General features: G+C 47.8%; 1 protein-coding gene across 2 annotated transcripts in view; it reads right to left on the reverse strand.

The window, feature by feature from the left end:
* The window catches only part of LOC144155122 (tyrosine-protein phosphatase non-receptor type 1-like), an 87,263-nt gene that overhangs the window by 50,802 nt on the left and 16,497 nt on the right, over positions 1–19,964 (reverse strand). For both annotated transcript variants that reach the window (XM_077686377.1, XM_077686376.1), the window contains exons 6-7: positions 16,888–17,097; positions 5,419–5,936 (exon numbers count right to left, since the gene is read on the reverse strand). In XM_077686377.1, the coding sequence (XP_077542503.1) occupies positions 5,419–5,936; positions 16,888–17,097 (728 nt within the window). The remainder of the gene's footprint in view (positions 1–5,418; positions 5,937–16,887; positions 17,098–19,964) is intronic.

Raw genomic sequence — 19,964 nt, forward strand, 5'->3', positions numbered from 1 at the left:
AACGAGAGCGTGTTAGAAGGCAAATTAATGCTGGACCATCCTCCACACACGCAAAGCTAACACCAAAGTGCACAGGCAAAAATGAGTAATTACCTCACAAAAAAAGGTGAACCGAATTAACAAGCGAGGGCAAAGCATCCAAGACTCTGTTTGTTCAAGACATGCAGCTACGCTAATCAAAAATGTTTGATAATTGAAGTTCACCTCCAATAAACTACAACCTTTCATGCGAATATTATTCTGTTTTCTATGTGTTTGCGATGTAAGACAAAAACATTTCATTCCCTTTTGGTCATTTTCCATTGATTGTGGCGCAGCGGCCGGCCCCGGCAAACAAAACCATCCAAATGCGCCACAAATATATCCAAAGTGAAGGCACAGAAAGCGTGTAGTGCTTGCAGCCTTACAGCTACGCAAAAGCCAACTTCCATAGCTGCTCACAACCTTGATGAAACCGAAAACACAATGTTTGAGCCAAGTTTTCGGGCACGGGGCATCATGGCGGTCGTATCTGGCGGCTCTATTCGGGCTCTTTGGAGCAGGATGGCACTGATAAACGAGTTTGGTGCAATAGAGGCGGTTAGGCGCAGGACGACACAGGTGAACAAGTTTGGCGCTCAATTGCACAAATGGCGCAACTGTTCCACCCCTGCCTTGCAGCCCCTAAAAAATAAGTTACACGGGCCCTGACACCGAGAGGAACAAATAAATAATAACCTTCCATGACAAACAAGGGACGGCAACTTCCAATAAACAACACTTGACTTTGATATGTTGCGCAATTTAAGCCACAAGATGTTTGCTCTACGTGAACGATCATGACAACTGTGAGACGTGTTAACCATACACGTCCCGCATTTATGGCAAAGTGGTTAAAGGCCCACGAAAAAAGCCACGACCATGCGTGCCTGTAACAGCTGAACTACGACTATGCCAGGTTTTGGTACGTAGCTTTTACAAGTACTCATAGAGCGCACTGCTGCCTCGGTCGCGATTTGCGATGTTACTTTTCAACACACCCACACACAAAAAAAGCGGGGTGGAAAACGATGAGAAAACCTCCCGATTCATTAGATAATTTCTATGCGAATATAGCATCGTTTACCATTTGTCTCAATTTTCATAAGGAATATGCCTAATTTATTTCTTATGTAAGAAATTAATAACCAAACTCTAGTTCCAATACCTCCCAACTCAAGCCTTCCTCTTCTGCTGTAAATGCACGTGCTAGAACGCATTTGAAGGTTGCTTCCACCAGAAACTTCTCGCACTTCAGAATGGAGGTCAAAACTTGAACTACATTGGGATTTGAGATGCTCTGTGCTGGCTGGTAGTTGGGAAACATGTTCGCCTATATGTATGTACTTGTAACAGTCGTCCAGTGTTCTTCCTCTTGTCTTTGTTTCTGTTTTCTTCGTAACCATGTCTTATAATGCCCGCCACCAACTAGCCCAACCTGCCGCCTTAACTGTGACAGGAGGCCAGAAAGGCAGCCACTTCACTTAAAGGGGTCCTGAAATGCCTTCCGCCGATGCATGGATGTACATGTAACCAAATAAAGCAATGTATTAGCAATCTCCTCCTGCAAGAATTTTGTTAAAGCGATGAGTATTAGCTGAGAAATCGTAAATCGAAAACCGCGCATTATCGTCGCGCCGTATTTCCTCCTCCTTTCAACTGTTTCTTCTCTGTTGGCCTCCCCTCCCATGATGCTTCGCTCCTCAGCGGTGACGTACTTCCGCTATTGCGCTGCCACAGACTGCCGTCTGCTACGGGCCAGCTCTTTCGGCTTTTTCATCTTTGTTGACACCATGGACACTCCTCTAAAGGCTGGAAAAGCGAACGAAAGACCTGGCCGCATGTGTGCGGCCTGGCCTTGCCCTTTCGCGGTGTACGTATACGCAGCCGCGCAGGGAGAATCGTGCGCTCATTCCCTTTGGTACACCGCGCACTGTTTATCCAAAAAGCGCGGTCTCAGATGTGGGCCCGCTGGTGCCGGGTCTTATTTTGCGGCGGTTGTAATTCCTACTACCGGCGGCATGTGAAAAAAAAAACATTTTAAACCGACACAGAACCCGTGCACAAAACGCGCCGGATCGGATTGCTTTATCAGTGGCGATGAACGGGAAGGCGCAGAACAAACCAACGCCGCACTCGAGCAGCGAGAACCCGTGTTCTGACAAGCTGCACCCATGTGTTGCATTCAACACTGACGGGAAAGCGTTTGTTTGCACTTGTTTGGATAGTCGTAAAATGTCCAAACACTCCGGCACTCCGCTAGCAGATCAGCCGCCGAGTCATTTCGGAAAACATTTAACAGATGGCGCCGTATGCATTAGTATGTCGCAACGCAAAACTGATCAGACGTTCTACTAAAACTCCCCTCGCGATGTTTACGTAGCGGGACGCAAAAATTTAGCGTTTAGCGTATGCAAAGGCACAAACGCTGTACTAAAACTCTCTATTAGCAGCAAAATAGCGTGCGTACGTGAGGCTGCTTGCGTTTACAAAGCTGCACGCCGAGCGCTTGCGTTTAAAACCTAGTGACATCGTTTAAATACACTCGCAAGCACAGTGTAACGTAGTCACATATCAACCGTATGCTCAGGCGACAAGCAAGAGCTTATTTTATGTGGGACGGAGATTGCGCATAAAGGCCCGTTCGCACTTGCGACGAAAGCGAGCGAAAGCGATGGGAATTTCGTCGCTTTGTCGCGCGACGATCGTGTTTGTCGAACTGTCGGGAGAAATTTTCGTCGCGCGACAGAAATCCCGTCGCTTTCGCTCGCTTTCGTCGCAAGCGGGATTGGAAAGTTCTGCCCCTGCCGTCTGCTACGCAGCGCGGAGGCAACCGCGCGATCTGCTCGGGCCGGACGAACGCGCACACTCCCGCACGGCAGCGCCCCAAGCGGCAGCCGGCCGCGTGCATCGCTCCCGGCGCCCGCCTGGGGCCCGCCCTCGGCACACTAGCAACACTAGCCAGTATATTTCAGGCACAATAATGGAGGAAAGATCTTTTGCTTCCGATGAACCAAGTTCTTTGCCCCTGTGTTTTTAAATACGTGAAGTGGTTAGCACGTCGCCCTCACGCAGCTCTGTATCGTCGTAGCATCGCTGACTGTCTGAACGAAGCTTGCAGCTAAGCCAATGCAGCGACCGAAGCTGTGTGTGTGTGTGCATCGCCTCCTGTGTGTAGCGTTCGTTTCGCGATGAAGTGCGACGTTGTACTTCTGCGGGTGGATAGTGCTTCCCATGGTCTGGATTATCTTTCTCGAACGACGAACGACTCAACCTCGCATGGGGTATGTGTAGTGTGCCTGGCTAAAAGCCTTCACGCTTGCGTGCCAGAGTTCAGTGACTTGCTGTTCGTCCCCGCAAACAAGGCGCGAGGTGAGTGCCGAATTTACGACGGGCAGGAGGAAGCAACCGATCGTCTGTCAATCGCGGTTCAGACTTGCAACGCATGTTGTGACGTTGTGTTCGTTCGAAACGCATCTCTGGTTTGTTATGAAGTTGAATAAAATGTATCCGTCAAACCCGGGCATTCGGCTCAGAGCGTTCTCTGCGATTGCACGAAAGTGCCACGGGGCTTCAACGCTTTCTTTAGGGAAGGTACTCCGGTAAGAGAATATCCATGTCGTGTTATGGCCGTGTTGCATTCAATACGAACGGTTAAGCGTTTGTTTACACTTGTTTCGTTTGTCGTAAAATGTCCAAGCACTCCGGCACTCCGCCGGCAGATCAGCCGGCGAGCCGACGCTGAGCAGACGACTCATCTCTTTGCCGGAAGTGCGTGAAAAAGCCGCCCAATAGCAGGATGTCTAGCTCATGACGAACATATGGGAATCGATGATGTAGACATGTGAAGATGGCGGCGTCCAAAAACATGAAGGGAAGGGTGAGAAAAAAGCGACAAACTTTGCAACAAAAGTGTGAGCTTTCCGCTGCGCGTAAAAGAGTAATACTTGGCACAGCTGACGTTGACGACCCAATCTAACGATTGCGCTAGTTCATTTAGTGTGCTCAAAATGCCTTTCAGGGCCCCTTTAAATCAGGAAATGCTTTGCCAAGAAACATCAAGACAACAAAATCTACAGGTTACGTTGTACTTCCCCATTTTCATACAGGGGCTGGAACGCGAAGAGGTAATAGAAACATTATAAATAGGCGGGCGAGAAAAGGAACAGAAAACAAAAAGAACAAGAAAATGGTGGTTCAAAGAAGGTGCTTTTCTTTTTTCTCCTTGGGACCATCATAGCTCTGATGAAAGCCACCTGACATACTTCCCTGCCTTGCAAGCGCAAATGTAGCAGCTAATGTCGGCTTGCTCGAGCTAACAGCTTTGAAACAGTTCCATGCAGACAACTTGTGCCAATAACAATAGGTGCAACCGCCTCCCTGCTGCATACTGTCGCCTACCCCCTCCACCTCACCTCAAAAAGCACCGGAGAAATCTTGCGCACATCTCTAACAGCGAATTCGACGGCGGTTCTTTTTGCGTGTGTTCTCAACCTATTCACCTTTCTGCATACCATAACAGTGAACAAAACTTCATTGAGGGCCCTATTTTGCCACCTAGAGCTGTTTTTCACTTACTTGGTGCAATTAAAATACCAATAAGGTGTAAAAACTTACATTTCCTCAGCAACAAATACTATCGCATCTGTAGCAAGTGTGTCACTTGTTGCTGCCACAGAAGCACCTTAAAGAAGCAAAACTTGTTGCTTTCTGGCTGGTGCCCACTTCTGCTTGATCCCATTCTTGTTTGCGGTTGACCATTTTGCAACTATAAGTGCAACTATAAGAGCTGAAGCCTTCCAAAATTCATTGCAGTAACGCTTATAGCAATTTTCCTTCGTTCAGAAGGCTGCTCAAGATTGCCTGTGCGAACCAGGGTCCCCTTGCAACAGTCAAGGCTACAGACCAAGCCCAGCTACCACCTGAATGGTCTGGTTGGCAACGTGGGGAGCTGCAAACTTGCCCCTTGCACTTACGCCTAACAGGTGCAAGACATAGACCTGGAAGGCATAGGTGCAATTTCACACCTACGTCTTCAAGCAGGTTTACCACTAAAGTCATCCAAAGCAAAAAGTTTGGCTAAGGGAAACATTTCAAGCCACACTTTTTTTGGAAGCAAATGTGACTTGAAGCTTTGAACATGCACTTTGAATTAGCGAGTTTGAACTTTAATTCGTGATGGTAAAAAGGCAACAGCGCAACCGAAAACAGTAAAAGAAAGGTTGTTTTGCTGCAAGTGTGCCTTCTCAATAAAAAACAAGGAAGAAAAATTCATTAGTGTTCCAAGGAATTTCTGCCAGGAGGTTCAAACAACGCATTGTAAGTACTAGCATTTCCGCTACCACCTTCCCAGAGGTGTCGTGACAGGTGAGAGGGGGAGGGGGAAGTAGGCGTACGCACCTTTTCCTCGGCGACGCCTCGGTTTGACCAGGATCACCATCGCCTGCCGCCTGCTCCTTGGCCTCGCTCGAGCTGTTGGAGTTCTCCTCAGAGGAGCGCTTGAGCCGCGGGGGCAGCGGTGGTGGTGGAGAGTCCCTGGCACTGGCATCAGAGGCCCGCCTGCTGCCCCGTCCACCACCGTTCTCACTGGCGTCTTTGCCACCACCCACAGTGTCTTCGTCGTCTGCTTCGTCCTCGTCGTCCGAGGAGTCAGTCACGTCGGACTCGGAGCTCTCCTCGGTGATGCCGTTTCGCTCGGGGCTCCGACTGGCCAGCCGCTCGGCCGCCTGCTTCGGCGGCTGCCCGGCCAACGGGCCCACCTGGTTGGAGCAGGCCAGGGCTCGAGCGCCTTCCAGGATGGCCAGGTAGGAGAAGCGCAGCTGGTCGGGCGTCTGGATCAGGCCCATGCGGAACTTGCGCATTTCCAGCAGCACCTCCTGCACATCCACCCGGTCCAGGCGGCCCCCGTCCGCTTCGATCTGAAAGGGGGAGACGGTGCCAGTGGGTACTCTGTCGGCTCGGCACGTCCTTGGCGAAAGCGACGCGAAACACCTACGCAGAGCTCGCCGTGCATCAGCCATTTCTGGAGGCTTGTTTAAAGGGGCCATGCAGACAAAATACAAGTCTGTTTTATTCTAAATTTTGCGTTTTATAGTGCCCCCAGTGCTTGTCCGGAAGCGAACGACGTTTTCTCACTGAGAAATTAATCAATTTAAGTTAAAGTTTGATTCTCCTGCCAAATCGTGTTTGAACAACGTCTGCAATGACATCACAAGAACAGGTCTTCAAGCTGCTGCAAAGCCTTCTTTACCGTTAACCTAAACGGCATACTGCAGCAGGCTGTTTTTTGTGTTTGCTTTGTTTTTGACCGTATTTGTACCTGGCTTGTTTTTATTAAGGTAGAAAATCGTTTCGTAAAACATCGTGCCGACTCGACAAATGTGGTCGCTTAAGACGCCGTCGCTTACGCCAATTGGCCAGTGTCATCTGAGACAACCCCAAACGACCGCAGTGCTGTGCAGCTAAACCAAGCATAGTGCATGCAGTACCAACAGCAGTACACATCAGTACTTCTACGTTATGTGTACTTTAGTAACTTCCACTGTTTACCCCACCATTCTTGCTGCTATAAAAAGAATATGCCCTAAAGTTAAGTGCAAATAGCTTGTTTGGCAAGCTTATAAGCACTGCCTAATTTGTGTTCGCTTTTGCCAGCCTCAGCCGATTGCAGAGCTCGCACATATGACATCATACAGTGATGCTACCGGCTTAGGCCGCTTTGGAGCACCTTTTGGAGCAGGCAAAAATGTGTTTCGGAGCAGCAAAACCAGCTTTCGGAGCAGGTTTTGCTGCTATAGAAGCAATTTTAATACACGTATTGCATTCATGATAGATAATCGCTAAAAGCACGCCCTTCAACGATAATAAAAAGTTAGAAGAACCCAGAACACGGATATTTTGTCCCCATTTTCATCAGTCTCCTGAAGAATGTCTGTATTGAACTTTGTGCAGCGGCCTGCACAACAAAAATTAAAAAAAAAAAAACAAGCTCTCATTTTTACACAGTAGAAGATTTACTATGAACAAACTAAAAATTGCTCGTCACAACGAACATGCTATGTCAAATCGAGCACTATTCGAAGGCTATCGTGGGAGAACTGGCCAATAACATCAGTAGCGCCACGGCTTTGAGTGCATAATTGAACATCACGCTCCTCCCCGTGTTGCACATGCATCACTATTAAGCAGCGTCAGCGCTGCCGCCATAAGGGTCTAAAACGACAAGCCACCGATAGCAGCGCTATTGTTTACAAAGGCAGCTGGCAGCCATTTCTGGCAACCAACATGCAGCACCTAGCTGAATCTTGCCCCTTCACGACATGTTTACGGCAAGCAACCAAAACGCCTCCGTTAATGACAAGGTAGCCCATTAGTACCCCCCCCCCAACCCCGAGAATATATGTCATTCTCTGTGAGGCCACATGCGCACATTTCACCTTCAATTTCCACGTATGGGAATTCTATGCCTCTATGAACTCTATGCGAAATCTAAGACGGGCGTCGTCATATGCGTGCCGTACTCGTTAAGCTCGGCAACAACGTCAGGCCTTGTGGAATTGCCGTACTCGCTCGCCGACGCGCGGCCCGAACTATGTCACCGTTTCCTGCCCTTGCATGCTATTTTCTCCCCCCTGCACTTTGTAAATCCTCATCTGTTTACAGTAAAATCACGAAGATAAGAATCTCGCGGCACCGGAAAAATATTCGCCTCATCCGAAATTCGTGTGAACAACACAGCCCAAAAAATTAAGCACTAAAACAGGTTTTCGATTGTTTCTTTTCTTACTTTCGCGTGACAAAATCCGTGACGTTTTTCCAGTTTTTTTTTTTTTTAACCTCCTTGTCACCGAGCGGTCCTTTCTGGACTTTCATCTACTCACTCGTGGTGCCCCAGCTCACTCACTACAGCAGGGGTTCTCAAGCATGTTGGTCCCAGGGAACCCTGCTAATTTTGTTAAGTGCCAAGGAACCCCCTCCCCCCCTCCCGCCATTTTTCATTCCGTTCATGCTACATTAACGTGCAATAAATTCAAAAGCAAGCAAGGGTATCGTTTTTTCCCCGTCGACTTTACGCGAATGCGTACGCTAGCGGCACCTATCTCCAAACAGGAGAAATGAGAATGGGGGTAATATAAGGCCGAGGTTCTAGTGCAATAGTTTAACCACGTGGCCCGTTTTCGGAGTCTGGCTGGCTACAAGCTGCTGGCGAGATTTATTGCGCAGCTCGCGCGTTTCTGCTATGCGCCGAGATGTGCTTACTGACACTCGGGCGTGAGTAATGGAGGTTCCTTAGATCGATCGCACCTCAAGTTCACCATATAAGGCTTTGCGACTGCGGAACCAGGGAAAATTTATCAGTGGCTCGCGGAACCCCCACAAGGGGCCTGCGGAACCCCAAGGTTCCGCGGAACCCACTTTGAGAAACCATGCACTACAGGATCGTTTTTGCACGCGATTCGTGCGCGTCGGCGTTGTGCGCGCTATATTTTCACGCCCGCGTCGCCAATTCGGCGCCCACGGTCAGAAAATTACGCGCGACGCGCGTGGCAGTGGGAGGAGCCTGATGACTTGCGCCAATGGGAAGGCATGCGCCTCATGACGGCAGTTACGAAGCGCTCGAGACAGCCAGCTGGCTCCGCCGGAGATGTTTAGGCTTAGCACCCCGACAGATATTTCATGGGCGCTTTCACTAGCGGCGCGGATGATGTTTAATAGCACCGTTTTCGCTCACATTATTAGCTTATTTACCGCACAAGAAACTTCGTGTGTGCCCCGCACAACTTCGCGACCGAAACCGCCGCCATGTTGCCGCGGCCGGCCGCGCCCCGCGCAGCGTGCGGGTGGTTTTGAGGCGGCGTCAGCGTGCCTGTGGAGTGCGCGCCGCGTTTTCGCGAGCAGAAAAAAGCTTGGCCGTTCCTGGAGAAAGAGCGACAAAGAGGGCAGAGAGCCCGTACCTCGCCGTAGCTTGCTCGCTCGGCAGTCGGGCGCCTCGCCGACTCGTTCTTATCATCCGCCGGGCACCGCAGGTTCGTTCGTAAGACCCGAAATTTTTCCCATTTCAAACAGTGCAATTTCGCCGGGACTTATCAGAAATTCGTATCATCCCGAAATTTGTATCACCCAGATTCCACTGCAACTACAACTCCTGCGTCCTCATCTCTTGCCTACTTTTCTTCCAGCCCAACTCCGCAGGCACCCGGTCGACGCGTACGCTGTCGGGGCGCGTTGGCGAGCGAGTACAGCAATTTTTCATGACGCCTGACGTTGTTGCCGAGCTTCACAACTACGGCACGCATATCACGACGCATATCGCGACCCAAAGACCGCGAGGCGGACGGTCGCAACGGCGGCAGCCGGTCTCGCGAGCCAATAAGTGCGAAGCGCACTGCACGGAATTAAGAGTCTATGGTAGGGAGATTTCACAACGCCTACGAGGCGCCAGCCGCAAAACGTATCATTGCCGTTATCGTAACAAAGGCCAGTTTGCCTTGGCTTGGCTCGGATTGCGTCCTGAAAACAGGTGCACCGCGATGTCGTTTCCGAAAGTCGGCGTACAACCAGTACAACCGTGGGCGCAGGTTGGGTGCAGAATCGCCAAATTGAGAGGAAATGTAGCAGGATGTAGCAGCCAGAGCACTTGGGCGCAGTTTGGCGCAATTGGCGCAGCGGTAGCATCACTGCATCATAGGTTCTGCTACGGGAAATGAGCTACTGGGTCGCAACTTATTTGAGTGAAGTTTTGCTAAAAGTGGTGTCAGTATGATTCTAACGAGGCAATCTTTTGAATAAACCGAACTCATGTTTTGTATGCATGGCCCCTTTAAAGGGGTACTGACACCAATTTTCAGGGTTAATATTACTAAACAGTTCACTTCCTTTATTTACTCAACAGAATATGAACGGTCGAATGGCTGAAGTATGAACGGTCGAGGCGTGCAACATATTTTAATTTGAACTAGTTTATCGTGCCAGCAAAACAGCTTGGACCCGCCGCAGTGGCTCAGTGGCTAAGGTGTGCTGCTGAGCACGAGGTCGCGGCTTCGATACCCAGCCATGGCGGCCACTTTACTGATGGAGGCGAAAAGCAGAAACGCTTGTGTGTACAAGATTTCGGCGCACGATAAATGTCCCCAGGCAGTCAAAATTATCCGGAGCCCTCCACTACGGCACACCTCATCACCTGCATTGCGTCAGCGCATTAACCCTACAAGTAATCAAAACAGCTTGGGGAGTGGCACACGGAAAATTTATGCCAGCAGGGCATCCCCCCATAGAAAGGAAAACAAGGTGTCATAGACGAATGTCCCTAACGTTTGGTAGAAAGTCATGACGTAACTTCACATGCTCGGCTCAGCAAGCGGCGACATGGCACTGGCAGCAATCCCGAACTTATGCAGGTAGCCACAGCTAACTGGCCCCACTCAACAGAATAGTATTTTTTGGAGAAAACAATGCCCCACATGCAGGAAAAGAGCTATAATATGGCCTAGAATCGCAACGTAAGGCGCCATCCACTCCTCCAGTGAAAGTGGTTATCAAATATCCACTGTGAAGGTAGGCCTAAACCCCTTCAGGCAGATCAGCTTCTGCGGCAGTGAGGTCAAAACAATGCCTCCACTATCCTCCGTCCTCTTTTATGTCTGCGCAAAACTTTGAGGTAGTTGCGTCCTTCTGTCACATGTGCTGTCTGAGATTGAAGCAATTGAAATGGAAACATGATTTTTCAGGGAGTTCATGAAAGTATTTATCGCGCACTCAAGTAGTTAACACTTACGTGACCATGGAAAAATCAGTTGTTTTTGGGTAGTTCAACAAATATATTTTTCTTGCTACAGAAAATGACTGATGTTGAAGTATAAAATATGAAATGATAGAGGAAAGTTAGGACTTTCCAACAGAATTAATTTCAAACAACAGATTTATTACAAATATTATAAAAAAATCATCAAAACAAAAGAGTAACAAGTTAGGACTTTCCAACAGAATAATTTCAAACAGATTTATTACAAATATTATCAAAAATCATCAAAACAAAAAAGTAACAAAAAGAAATAAATTAATAAAATATCAAAGCTACTTTGCACAGGATAAACAAAAAAAATTTAATTTACACTTCGGCCCTTCTAGAATAACACCGCAAATATGAGCTCTGTACATGCAAAATTTATTTACATATATACAAAAATATAAGCACTAGCACCAATCATGCCACCGGGCGAAGCAGTTTCTCGACGCGGTGAAACAAAGACTGGCTCCCCTGTGCAGCCGACGGTAAGTGGTCCCGCCCACGGAGCAAGATATAAAGAGGAGCGCCGACTGTGGCCCAGAAAAAATATTTTGCTCGGGCCGATAATGTCCACACGCCGCCGGCCGCCCAGCTTTCCCTTTGCTCTCTTCCTCCTTTGTTCGCCCTCTCGTCGCTGTGCCTCTGTACATGGCTCTTCCCTTCTTCGCTCTCCCCAGAGGCATCTTTTAAGTGCGAATGCACTTTATAAGCGACCCTGAATTCCGGCGACCGCCGTCCGTCCACATAGCAACAGCTGCGGGTGCGCGCGCTCCTCGTCTTCCTTGGCAACGGGGGGAGATGGGCGCGCGCTGCCTGGCCGCTGACATGGCACATACCCACGTGGGGGATTGGCCAGGAATCTCCTCGTCTTTCTTGGCAACGGGGGGAGATGGGCGCGCGCTGCCTGGCCGCTGACATGGCACATACCCACGTGGGGGATTGGCCAGGAATCGGGCGTGAGAAGGGCTAATGCACCCGCTTAAAGGAGTACTGACACGAAATTTCAAAGCTGAGATCCGCTCTAGCAATAAAGTACAACGACAACACAGATAGGTGTCTGTGCATGGCACATACCCACGTGGGGGATTGGCCAGGAATCGGGCGTGAGAAGGGCTAATGCACCCGCTTAAAGGAGTACTGACACGAAATTTCAAAGCTGAGATCCACTCTAGCAATCAAGTACAACGACAACACAAATAGGTGTCTGTGAATAAATGCATCTTTCTTTCTTTGTAGTTGTGTGTGTGTGTGTGATCTCTCTTTCGCGAACATTACCGAACCGCGCAAATTCAACTCGTGCATTCGCACTTTCACATTCTTCCCCTCGGGGAAATGCGGGGAAATTTTTTTCTTTCACAGCGACGTCTGTCTTATGCCTGTCCTACTAAGCAGGAGGCATGCGTGCACGCGCGGAATTTAAACACTCGTGCGCGGCCGCAATTGACGGCGCAGATAATCGCACACCACCGCATACATGGCGATCGCTTATTTCCTATCAGGGAACGTTTATTCTGACATTATGAAGACCCACTAAAAATATTGTACTAACCCAGCAGATGTAAGACGCAACTGAACGACGACGACTTCAGAAGCACCGAAGAATGAGCAAGAGTGATATGGAACGCCACAATATACAGTCTAGTGTGATTCTGCTTACAACGAATCGATGCAGTGCCAAGATTACCCTCTGTTGTTAGCCCGGTCTCCGGCCACGTGCTTAATTATTTATGCTGCTTCTGTGCTTCTGCGCATGAACAACGCTTGCAAGGGTCGCCCGGAGTCTCCATCGGCAAACGGCAATGATGCACATTTCTGTGCCAATGACTGAATTGGACGGCTGCCCTGTTGTATCAAGTATACAAAAACACTGTCAGCTTAATAAGGAACCCAAGAATGTCAAACGCAATCTTCATTGCAACTCATGCCGCAACTTACCGCCCGATGTTCACTGTCGCTCTACGGTCGTGTTATCTCGTCGATAATGCCACGGACTCCAAATAAAATGCTGCGATTTGTATGGCTGCAATTTTTTGGCCTACAAGGGTTTCCGGCGTTTTTTTTTTTTTTTTTCTTTAAGCGGCTGACCAGCAAAACAACCGGCTCGTCAAATCTTTTCTTTTGGCGAGTCATCACCACAGAGATATAGGGTCCGGACGAATTCAAATATCGCGAAACGAAGGCATGTGAAAAGACCGCACTGTCAGGGACTTGATCTTGAGCAGATTGCTACGTCGCGGGCAGAGTGGGTGATGTTATCGCATTTGTTCTTTTCTGACGAGCGTGTAAGTGCCGGCCCGTGTTCTAGGCACACTCTGTTTTGGACGTAAGTTGGAGAACTGCGAGAAAGCTGAGGGAACTTTTATATTCGCTAGTGATCAGAACCAGTTGCTCCTTTCGCCTTTTGTAAAACCTGTTAAAACACAGCCAAATTGGTATTCACAAATTTACAAAACGGAGCCACATTTTCGGCAAGCACTGCGCAAAAGGTAGTGTTTGTATAGCAGCCATATGTTTGTATGTGGTCTCTACATTTTGTTCTCCCGCCATGCAAACCAATCCTTAACGTATCTTTGCCGTACGGCCACTCAATTCCTTCGGGTCCAGGTTACCCAGAAGGTGCTGTCGAACAAGTTAATCAACTGTGCGAAGCAGGCGCGGAATACGCGAAGCGGCGCCAAAGCAGGCCCAAAGCAGTCCGTGCCCAAAACTATTATCGCCGAAGCAGACGACAGAGCCGACGGAATGCGTTCCTCCAACGCGCCTGCCGGCGCACGAGGAACGCCGGCCGCTTAGCCGGCCGCCCATTTGCTGCGCCATCTACATTGTGCTCCGCGAGTGATGGACATTAAGAGCCCGCCGGAGAGAGCGAAGTCTGGCGCTCCTGTTTATCTTGCTCCGTGGTCCCGCCCCGACCGAAGTCAACACCCTGCAGATAAGAGCTGTGACCTTTAGAAGAGGCCAGATAGGTTTACATCAATGCACGGCAGCGACAGAACGACGCGAGGAGAAAGCGAAACTCGCCGGTGAATACCTGCTGACATTCCGGGGCGGTTTGATGCACTTTCGCCGTCTGTACCAAAGACTGACAAATCAAAGTCATCTGACATGTCTGTGCTGCTACCATCATCCAGAGATCACAGCTCAGATTCATCGGAATCGTTCAAAATTTGTTGTTTCCGTGGAGCATCAGCAAGCGGCATCGACGCCACAACCGAAACCATGTGCGCCCGACTGCAAAGGAAGTTTAAAAATCCCCCCCACACTTTACGGCGGAGAAAAGGAACTTGAAAGCGAACTGATGAAATACTTCCTCTTTTACTCTTTGGATGGAGTTAGCTGTCCAGAAACGCCCGGAGAGTGCCAAAATTTGAATTTGTATTCATCGAAAACATACTATTGATGGGAATAGGCGCAGTCACAAAAGTATTAAAGTGGTCTTTCAGGATTGCTAAGCCACTAAGCATTGATAAAAGCAACAAAAGAGAACATAAAGATTTGGCGTAAGTGTCCCTTTAAGAACTACAACCTGGTTCTACAGCGCTACTATAAGGCAACAGCCTTAAACTACACACTACAGTCGAACCTCGTTATAACGAAGTAGTATAGGGACACTAATTTAGTTTGTTATATCTGACATTCGCTGTAATAGTAGAGTTATAGATACGCTCAAACCAATCGGCAATCTGGCTCCCACAAAAATCATAGATATAAACACAAAATATTTTAAGCTTCGAACCCACTATAAACAAGGAACAAGGCAACCCTTATGTCAAGCTTGATTAACCAGACTCTCTCTCTCTCTCTCTCTCTCTCTCTCTCTCTCTCTCTCTCTCTCTCTCTCTCTCTCTCTCTCTCTCTCTCTCTCTCTCTCTCTCTCTCTCTCTCTCTCTCTCTCTCTCTCTCTCTCTCTCTCTCTCTCTCTCTCTCTCTCTCTCTCTCTCTCTCTCTCTCTCTCTCTCTCTCTCTCTCTCCATGTGTGTATGCACATGTATGTGTGTGCATGTATGTGCGCTGCGTGCGTGCTTTTTTTTTTTTTTAGAAAAGATATGGTCTTCATCTGGTAGCTATTCTCCAGCACTGAGCCAGATGAAATTTTTCAGTGTCCACGAAATAAAAGGGCACTTCTGCAGTTTCGGATGCCGGGAGTTTTTCCAAGTAGCTTCTCAGCCTACTAGCAAATATTTCTTCGTTATTTCCGATATCGCATACGGCTCTCACAGTTTCAGTTTCGTTATAAAAGAATAAATGTCACTGAAACGAAGCGTGACCAACCAAAGTTCGTATTTTGTTCGCTACACCCGGTAATTCGCTACATCAGTGTTCGCTATAACAAGGTTCAACTGTACTATAAGGCACCGGCAGAGGAACGGTGGTGGAGGGCTCCAGATTAATTCTGATGGTCCTAACACCCCTTAGTGCACCAACTTTTTCTTTTTTCACCTTTTTCTCACTTGAGGCCAGATTTCTTACCATCAATCCTCTCACAAAAATGCAGAATGCCTTGCCACTACACCACACACCGCATTACAGTAAGGAATATTTTTAGTAAACAGTTTACTCACTCACTTTTTTTTGCCAGGTGGAAACCCGTTATGTTATACCTAAAGACCCAGCCCTATTTTTCACATTTTGACGCCCTTTTCATGTACTACATGCTACCGTCCAAAGCAAATTCTTTCTCCAGCCCTCCCCTAAAGACACCTAGACTTACGGTTCACAAACTTGATAAAGCAAATGGGAATCACGCTAACACTGTCAGGCAGCCCTACTTTACTACTCACTATCAAGATCTAAGGTTCTTTGGCTGTCCCTGATGACATGGTGGCTTTGAGTTCTTTAGTATGTTCGATGCTCCAAGTTCAAGCTCTCACTCCTGGCATTTTTTTTTTCAGACGTAAATTCCAGAATAACCATGATGAATTCCATGCAACCAATTAGGCTTGCCTAAACAGAAGGCAATTCTTCACTTTGCCCAATCATACATTAGCTTCAAGGGCTTGCAAAAGTACATCACTTCAGCCTTAAAAAGTAGTAGCTCAACCAGGCTGCCCAACCAAATTTGGAAAGTAGACTTTATACATAGTGTATGAAAAAAATGGCAATATCTTTCCAATGATCATAAATTTCATACACCACTGTGCTCAGCAAGTTCTGTGCACAAGCTTTCAAAAGCTTGCATTTCCATGCGATTGCATTTCCAAGGGGGCCGAGAATACAATACGCACATTGTATCTGGCCCCTTGCAAGCTGGCTAAGATTTTCCCTTTGATGGCGAGTAAGCCAGAAGCAACATGTACCAAGAAGCACGCTACCCGCTACACAGATTGTGCTAGCAATGTCGTGTACAGTATCTCGTTGAACTGCGGGAAGGTGTACATTGGCCAAACGGGCCACTGCTTCAATGACTGGGCCAGACAGCACCGGCTGGCTGTTAGCAGCAACAGCAGCGGGCACTTGGCGGATCACTGTAAGCGATGCTGTAAGAAGCGATGCGGTTGCACGCCATTCCTGGACCAGACGACCGTCTTGAAAAAAGCAGGAAACAAGACGGAAAGGGAGCTTATTGAGGCTTACTTCATCAAAAAAGCGGGGGATGACTGCATCAGCATGCCGTCACTATTAGTGATAATGAGCTGTCTTTTATTATTAAAGACAGCTTATAATCTCCCAGAGAAGAATGTGCGTTAGTCGTCACGATTAAGTGTATGCAGTATCAGTAGTGTGTGTGTGTGCCAACATGTCAAATGATGTTACTATTTTATATGATAGCCGTCAGCAAATGTTCATTCCTGGCAGTAACCTTGATTCTGTCCTGTGTATAAATAAGCGTGGTTTTCATGAATAAACAATTGGAAGTTGGCGCCTGTATATGGTGCATGCTTCTACTTCATCTTTGTCTGCTTAGCACCGCTTTTATTATTTCAAGTTATGTGAGTACTTTAAAGCAGACAAGACTTGCATAATTGCAAGATACTCTTATTAACAACCCAAAACATCACCGGCCTTTTGCCAAATTTGCGCACACTTGAGAGCTTGCTTTATCTTGTTACTAGTAACGGACTGGGGTTCTTCAAAGTGCTGACCAGAACAAGGCAGGAGTCCACAAGGCAGAAGGTGCCCGAACGACCAATGCCCGCGCTGCAGTGCACCACGGGCGGGCCCACGTCGACGTCCAGAGCGCCAGACTCCCGCACCGCTCCCAGGAAGGCCAGGAAGGCCCCGGGCGACTCGGGCACTCCAAAGTCGGGCCACGTCGTGTAGTGCAGATGCAGCACCACCCGCTTCTGTCCACTCTGCGCCAAGAAAGGAGGGCTCAATGATGGCAGCAGCCCACCCCTAAGCACCACTGGAGGAGCCCGTTCTCCATGGCAGTACAAATGCATACACCTACACGTCAGGTGCTTCATGCAAGTTCAACCAAGTGCCAACATAACAAACTTAGAGAGTCTCTCAAGTCACGCTGCACTTGTGTGGTGCGTTATAAAAATTGAATGGTGGAACTTGGGGAAGTGTCGTTCCTTGAAATTATGCATACAGCTTCACAAACCTTGCGTTACCTGAAGTTATGTGTTACCTTGAATTTAGTGTGAAGTTGTAAGAGCCCCATGAAGAGCACTCCCTGCTTAGGGCCAAGGTGTTCCAACAGCATGAGGTAATTTTACAGGGTCGAGAATGAGCGGAAGATAAACATCATGGAAGACAGTCTCCGGCCTCGAAAACAGGCAAGAGTGTGAAATAAATTAGATTTGTTGTGACATCAGGGAGTTAATTGACAGTCAGATGATCCGATTAGTAGTGAGCTAACCCATTTACCAATCATCAGGTCTAAAAGAAATCTTGGGCACGATAGAAGTGTGTGCAGAACACTTCAAAACCCCCCCATCCATACTGGTGGTGCAAAAAAAGTCAATCAAAAAGATGTGTCATTATCGTCTGTACCACTATGCAAAGCATCCTCAATTTTTATCTCCCATGATAGCATGTGACGAATACGAAGTTTTCAAGTACAACCAGGAGATACCATGCAAAAGTCAGGAGTGACAGGCCACAAATTCTCCCCGTACCAAGAAAGTAAAATGAGCAAATGACAACCAAGGTGACACTTGTTGGGGTTCTATTTTTTCTTTTCTTAAGGATTGCCTTTTCCCACTTATGCCCCTTCGTTTTATTCACCCTCCAAAAAGAAACTGTCCGTTGACTTTTTAGGGGGGAGTTTTTGAAAGGCTCACGACGAGGGCAGCACATGTGCGGCCAGGCATTGTGTGCACTGGGCTGCAGCACAATGGCAACACTCCACGTCACACAGCCATCTCCACGAACAATTTTTGGCCAAAAAAAACACGTTACGCTGTACTTCAAGGGCTCTCAATCCCCCCCAAGCTTAAACATGAACTGATCAACTGAAAGGGCACCGTTTTTGCATCTTGAGCAGTATTCAGAACAGCATAACCGACAAGCTTTAGCTCAAGCCCTCCAGCACTGCCACCAATAATAACATCTCCATTAGTGCACAGCATTCCACAGGAACTGCTTTGAAGGGGGCAACCATCATATCTGAACAGGCCAAAATCGAGAAATATGTGCGAGCAAAATCAGGTCAGTTATGCACACAGCACTTAAAGGAGCCATGAGGACAAAATACACGTTTGTGTTATTCAAAAGATTTCGTGTTTTATAGTGCCCCCAGAGCTTGTACGAATGCAAACAATGCTTTATTCACTGAGAAATTAATCCATTTCGGTTAAAATTTTGATTTTCCCGCTAAATCGTGCATTTTCGTGGTCTGCAATGACATCACAGGAACGACCGCTCTGCAGCCGATTGGGAAGCCTTATTTACCATTCGTGAACCTAGATGGCGCCACCATACAGTGGCAAGCCGTTTTCTGCCTTTGGTTTGTTTTTGACCGTATTTAAACCTGACTTGTTTTTGTTCAAGGAGAAAATTGTTTCGTGAAACATGGTGCTCGCTCGACAAATATGGTCACATAAGATTGGTCAATCGGCCAGTGTCGTCTGAGACAACCCCAAAGCCCTGCAGTGCTGTGCAGCTAAACCAAGCACAGTGCGCACACTACCAACAGCAGTACGCATCGGTACTTCTATGTTTACGTGCGCTTTCGTAACTTCCACTGTTTGTCCCACCATTCTTACCGATATAAAAAGAATGTGCCCTAAATTTAAGCGCAAATAGCTCGTTCGGCAAGCTTATAAGTTCTGCCTAATTTGCGTTTGCGTTTTCCGGCCTCCGCCAATCGCAGAGCTGGCTGGTATGACATCATGGTTTTGTTGCGGGAAATGAGCTAGTGGGTCGCATGGCCATTCCCTTTTTCCCTAAGTATGCAGCTTATTTGAGCGAAGTTTACGTTAAAAGTGGTGTCAGTACGATTCTAACGAGGCAATCTTTTGAATGAACCAAACTTGTGTTTTCTCTTCGTGGCTCCTTCAAGGGGGACTCGCCTGTTAACGTTCCTATGGGGCCCACTTCATGATGCGCGGACTTAAAAACCATCGTCTACCAATCAGAAAAGCTTTACAAGTACATATCAACGTCCACAACGGCCTAGTTTGCTTGTTTTGGAGATATGTCACTTACGTACTAAAATGAAAAATAGAACTCTTGCTTGCTAGACAACTATTGCCATCTAGTGAAGACTGGATAAACCACACGGCATTTCTTGTTTACTTTTTATCTCAGTAAAGAAGTGATATATTTTTAAAAGAAGCAAACTAGGCCGTAAAGACCATTTCTATGAATTCGTAAAACCTTCCATGTTGGTACACAATGCTTTCAAAGCCCGTCGGTCACGAATTAGCAAGTCCCATAGGAACGTGATGAGGTGAGTCCCCCTTAACTCTTTCGGGACCGCTCCATAGGCCATCGATCACATATGATCGATGGTTTCGCGAGCCTGCAGAATACAAATTTTCGCTCAATGGAACACCTAGCGACATCTAGGAGATAGTTTGAAAACTGGAGTTTCCTCTTTTGTGAAGTTTCTTTTTTTATCGCCAGGCGGCAACGCATCAGATATTTTATTCTGACGGGCAGTGGTTTCGAATGTAAACAAACATGGCGTCATGCTCACGCGAGCGCGATAAGAAATCCGCCTCGTCTCGTCTCGCGTATCTTCGCCTTCTACTGTGGATTTTAACGATGA

This window comes from Haemaphysalis longicornis, unplaced genomic scaffold (genome assembly GCF_048455015.1).
Source record: "Haemaphysalis longicornis isolate Haplotype H1 unplaced genomic scaffold, Haemaphysalis longicornis Haplotype H1 scaffold_1, whole genome shotgun sequence".
In the NCBI taxonomy this organism is placed as follows: Eukaryota; Metazoa; Arthropoda; class Arachnida; order Ixodida; family Ixodidae; genus Haemaphysalis; species Haemaphysalis longicornis.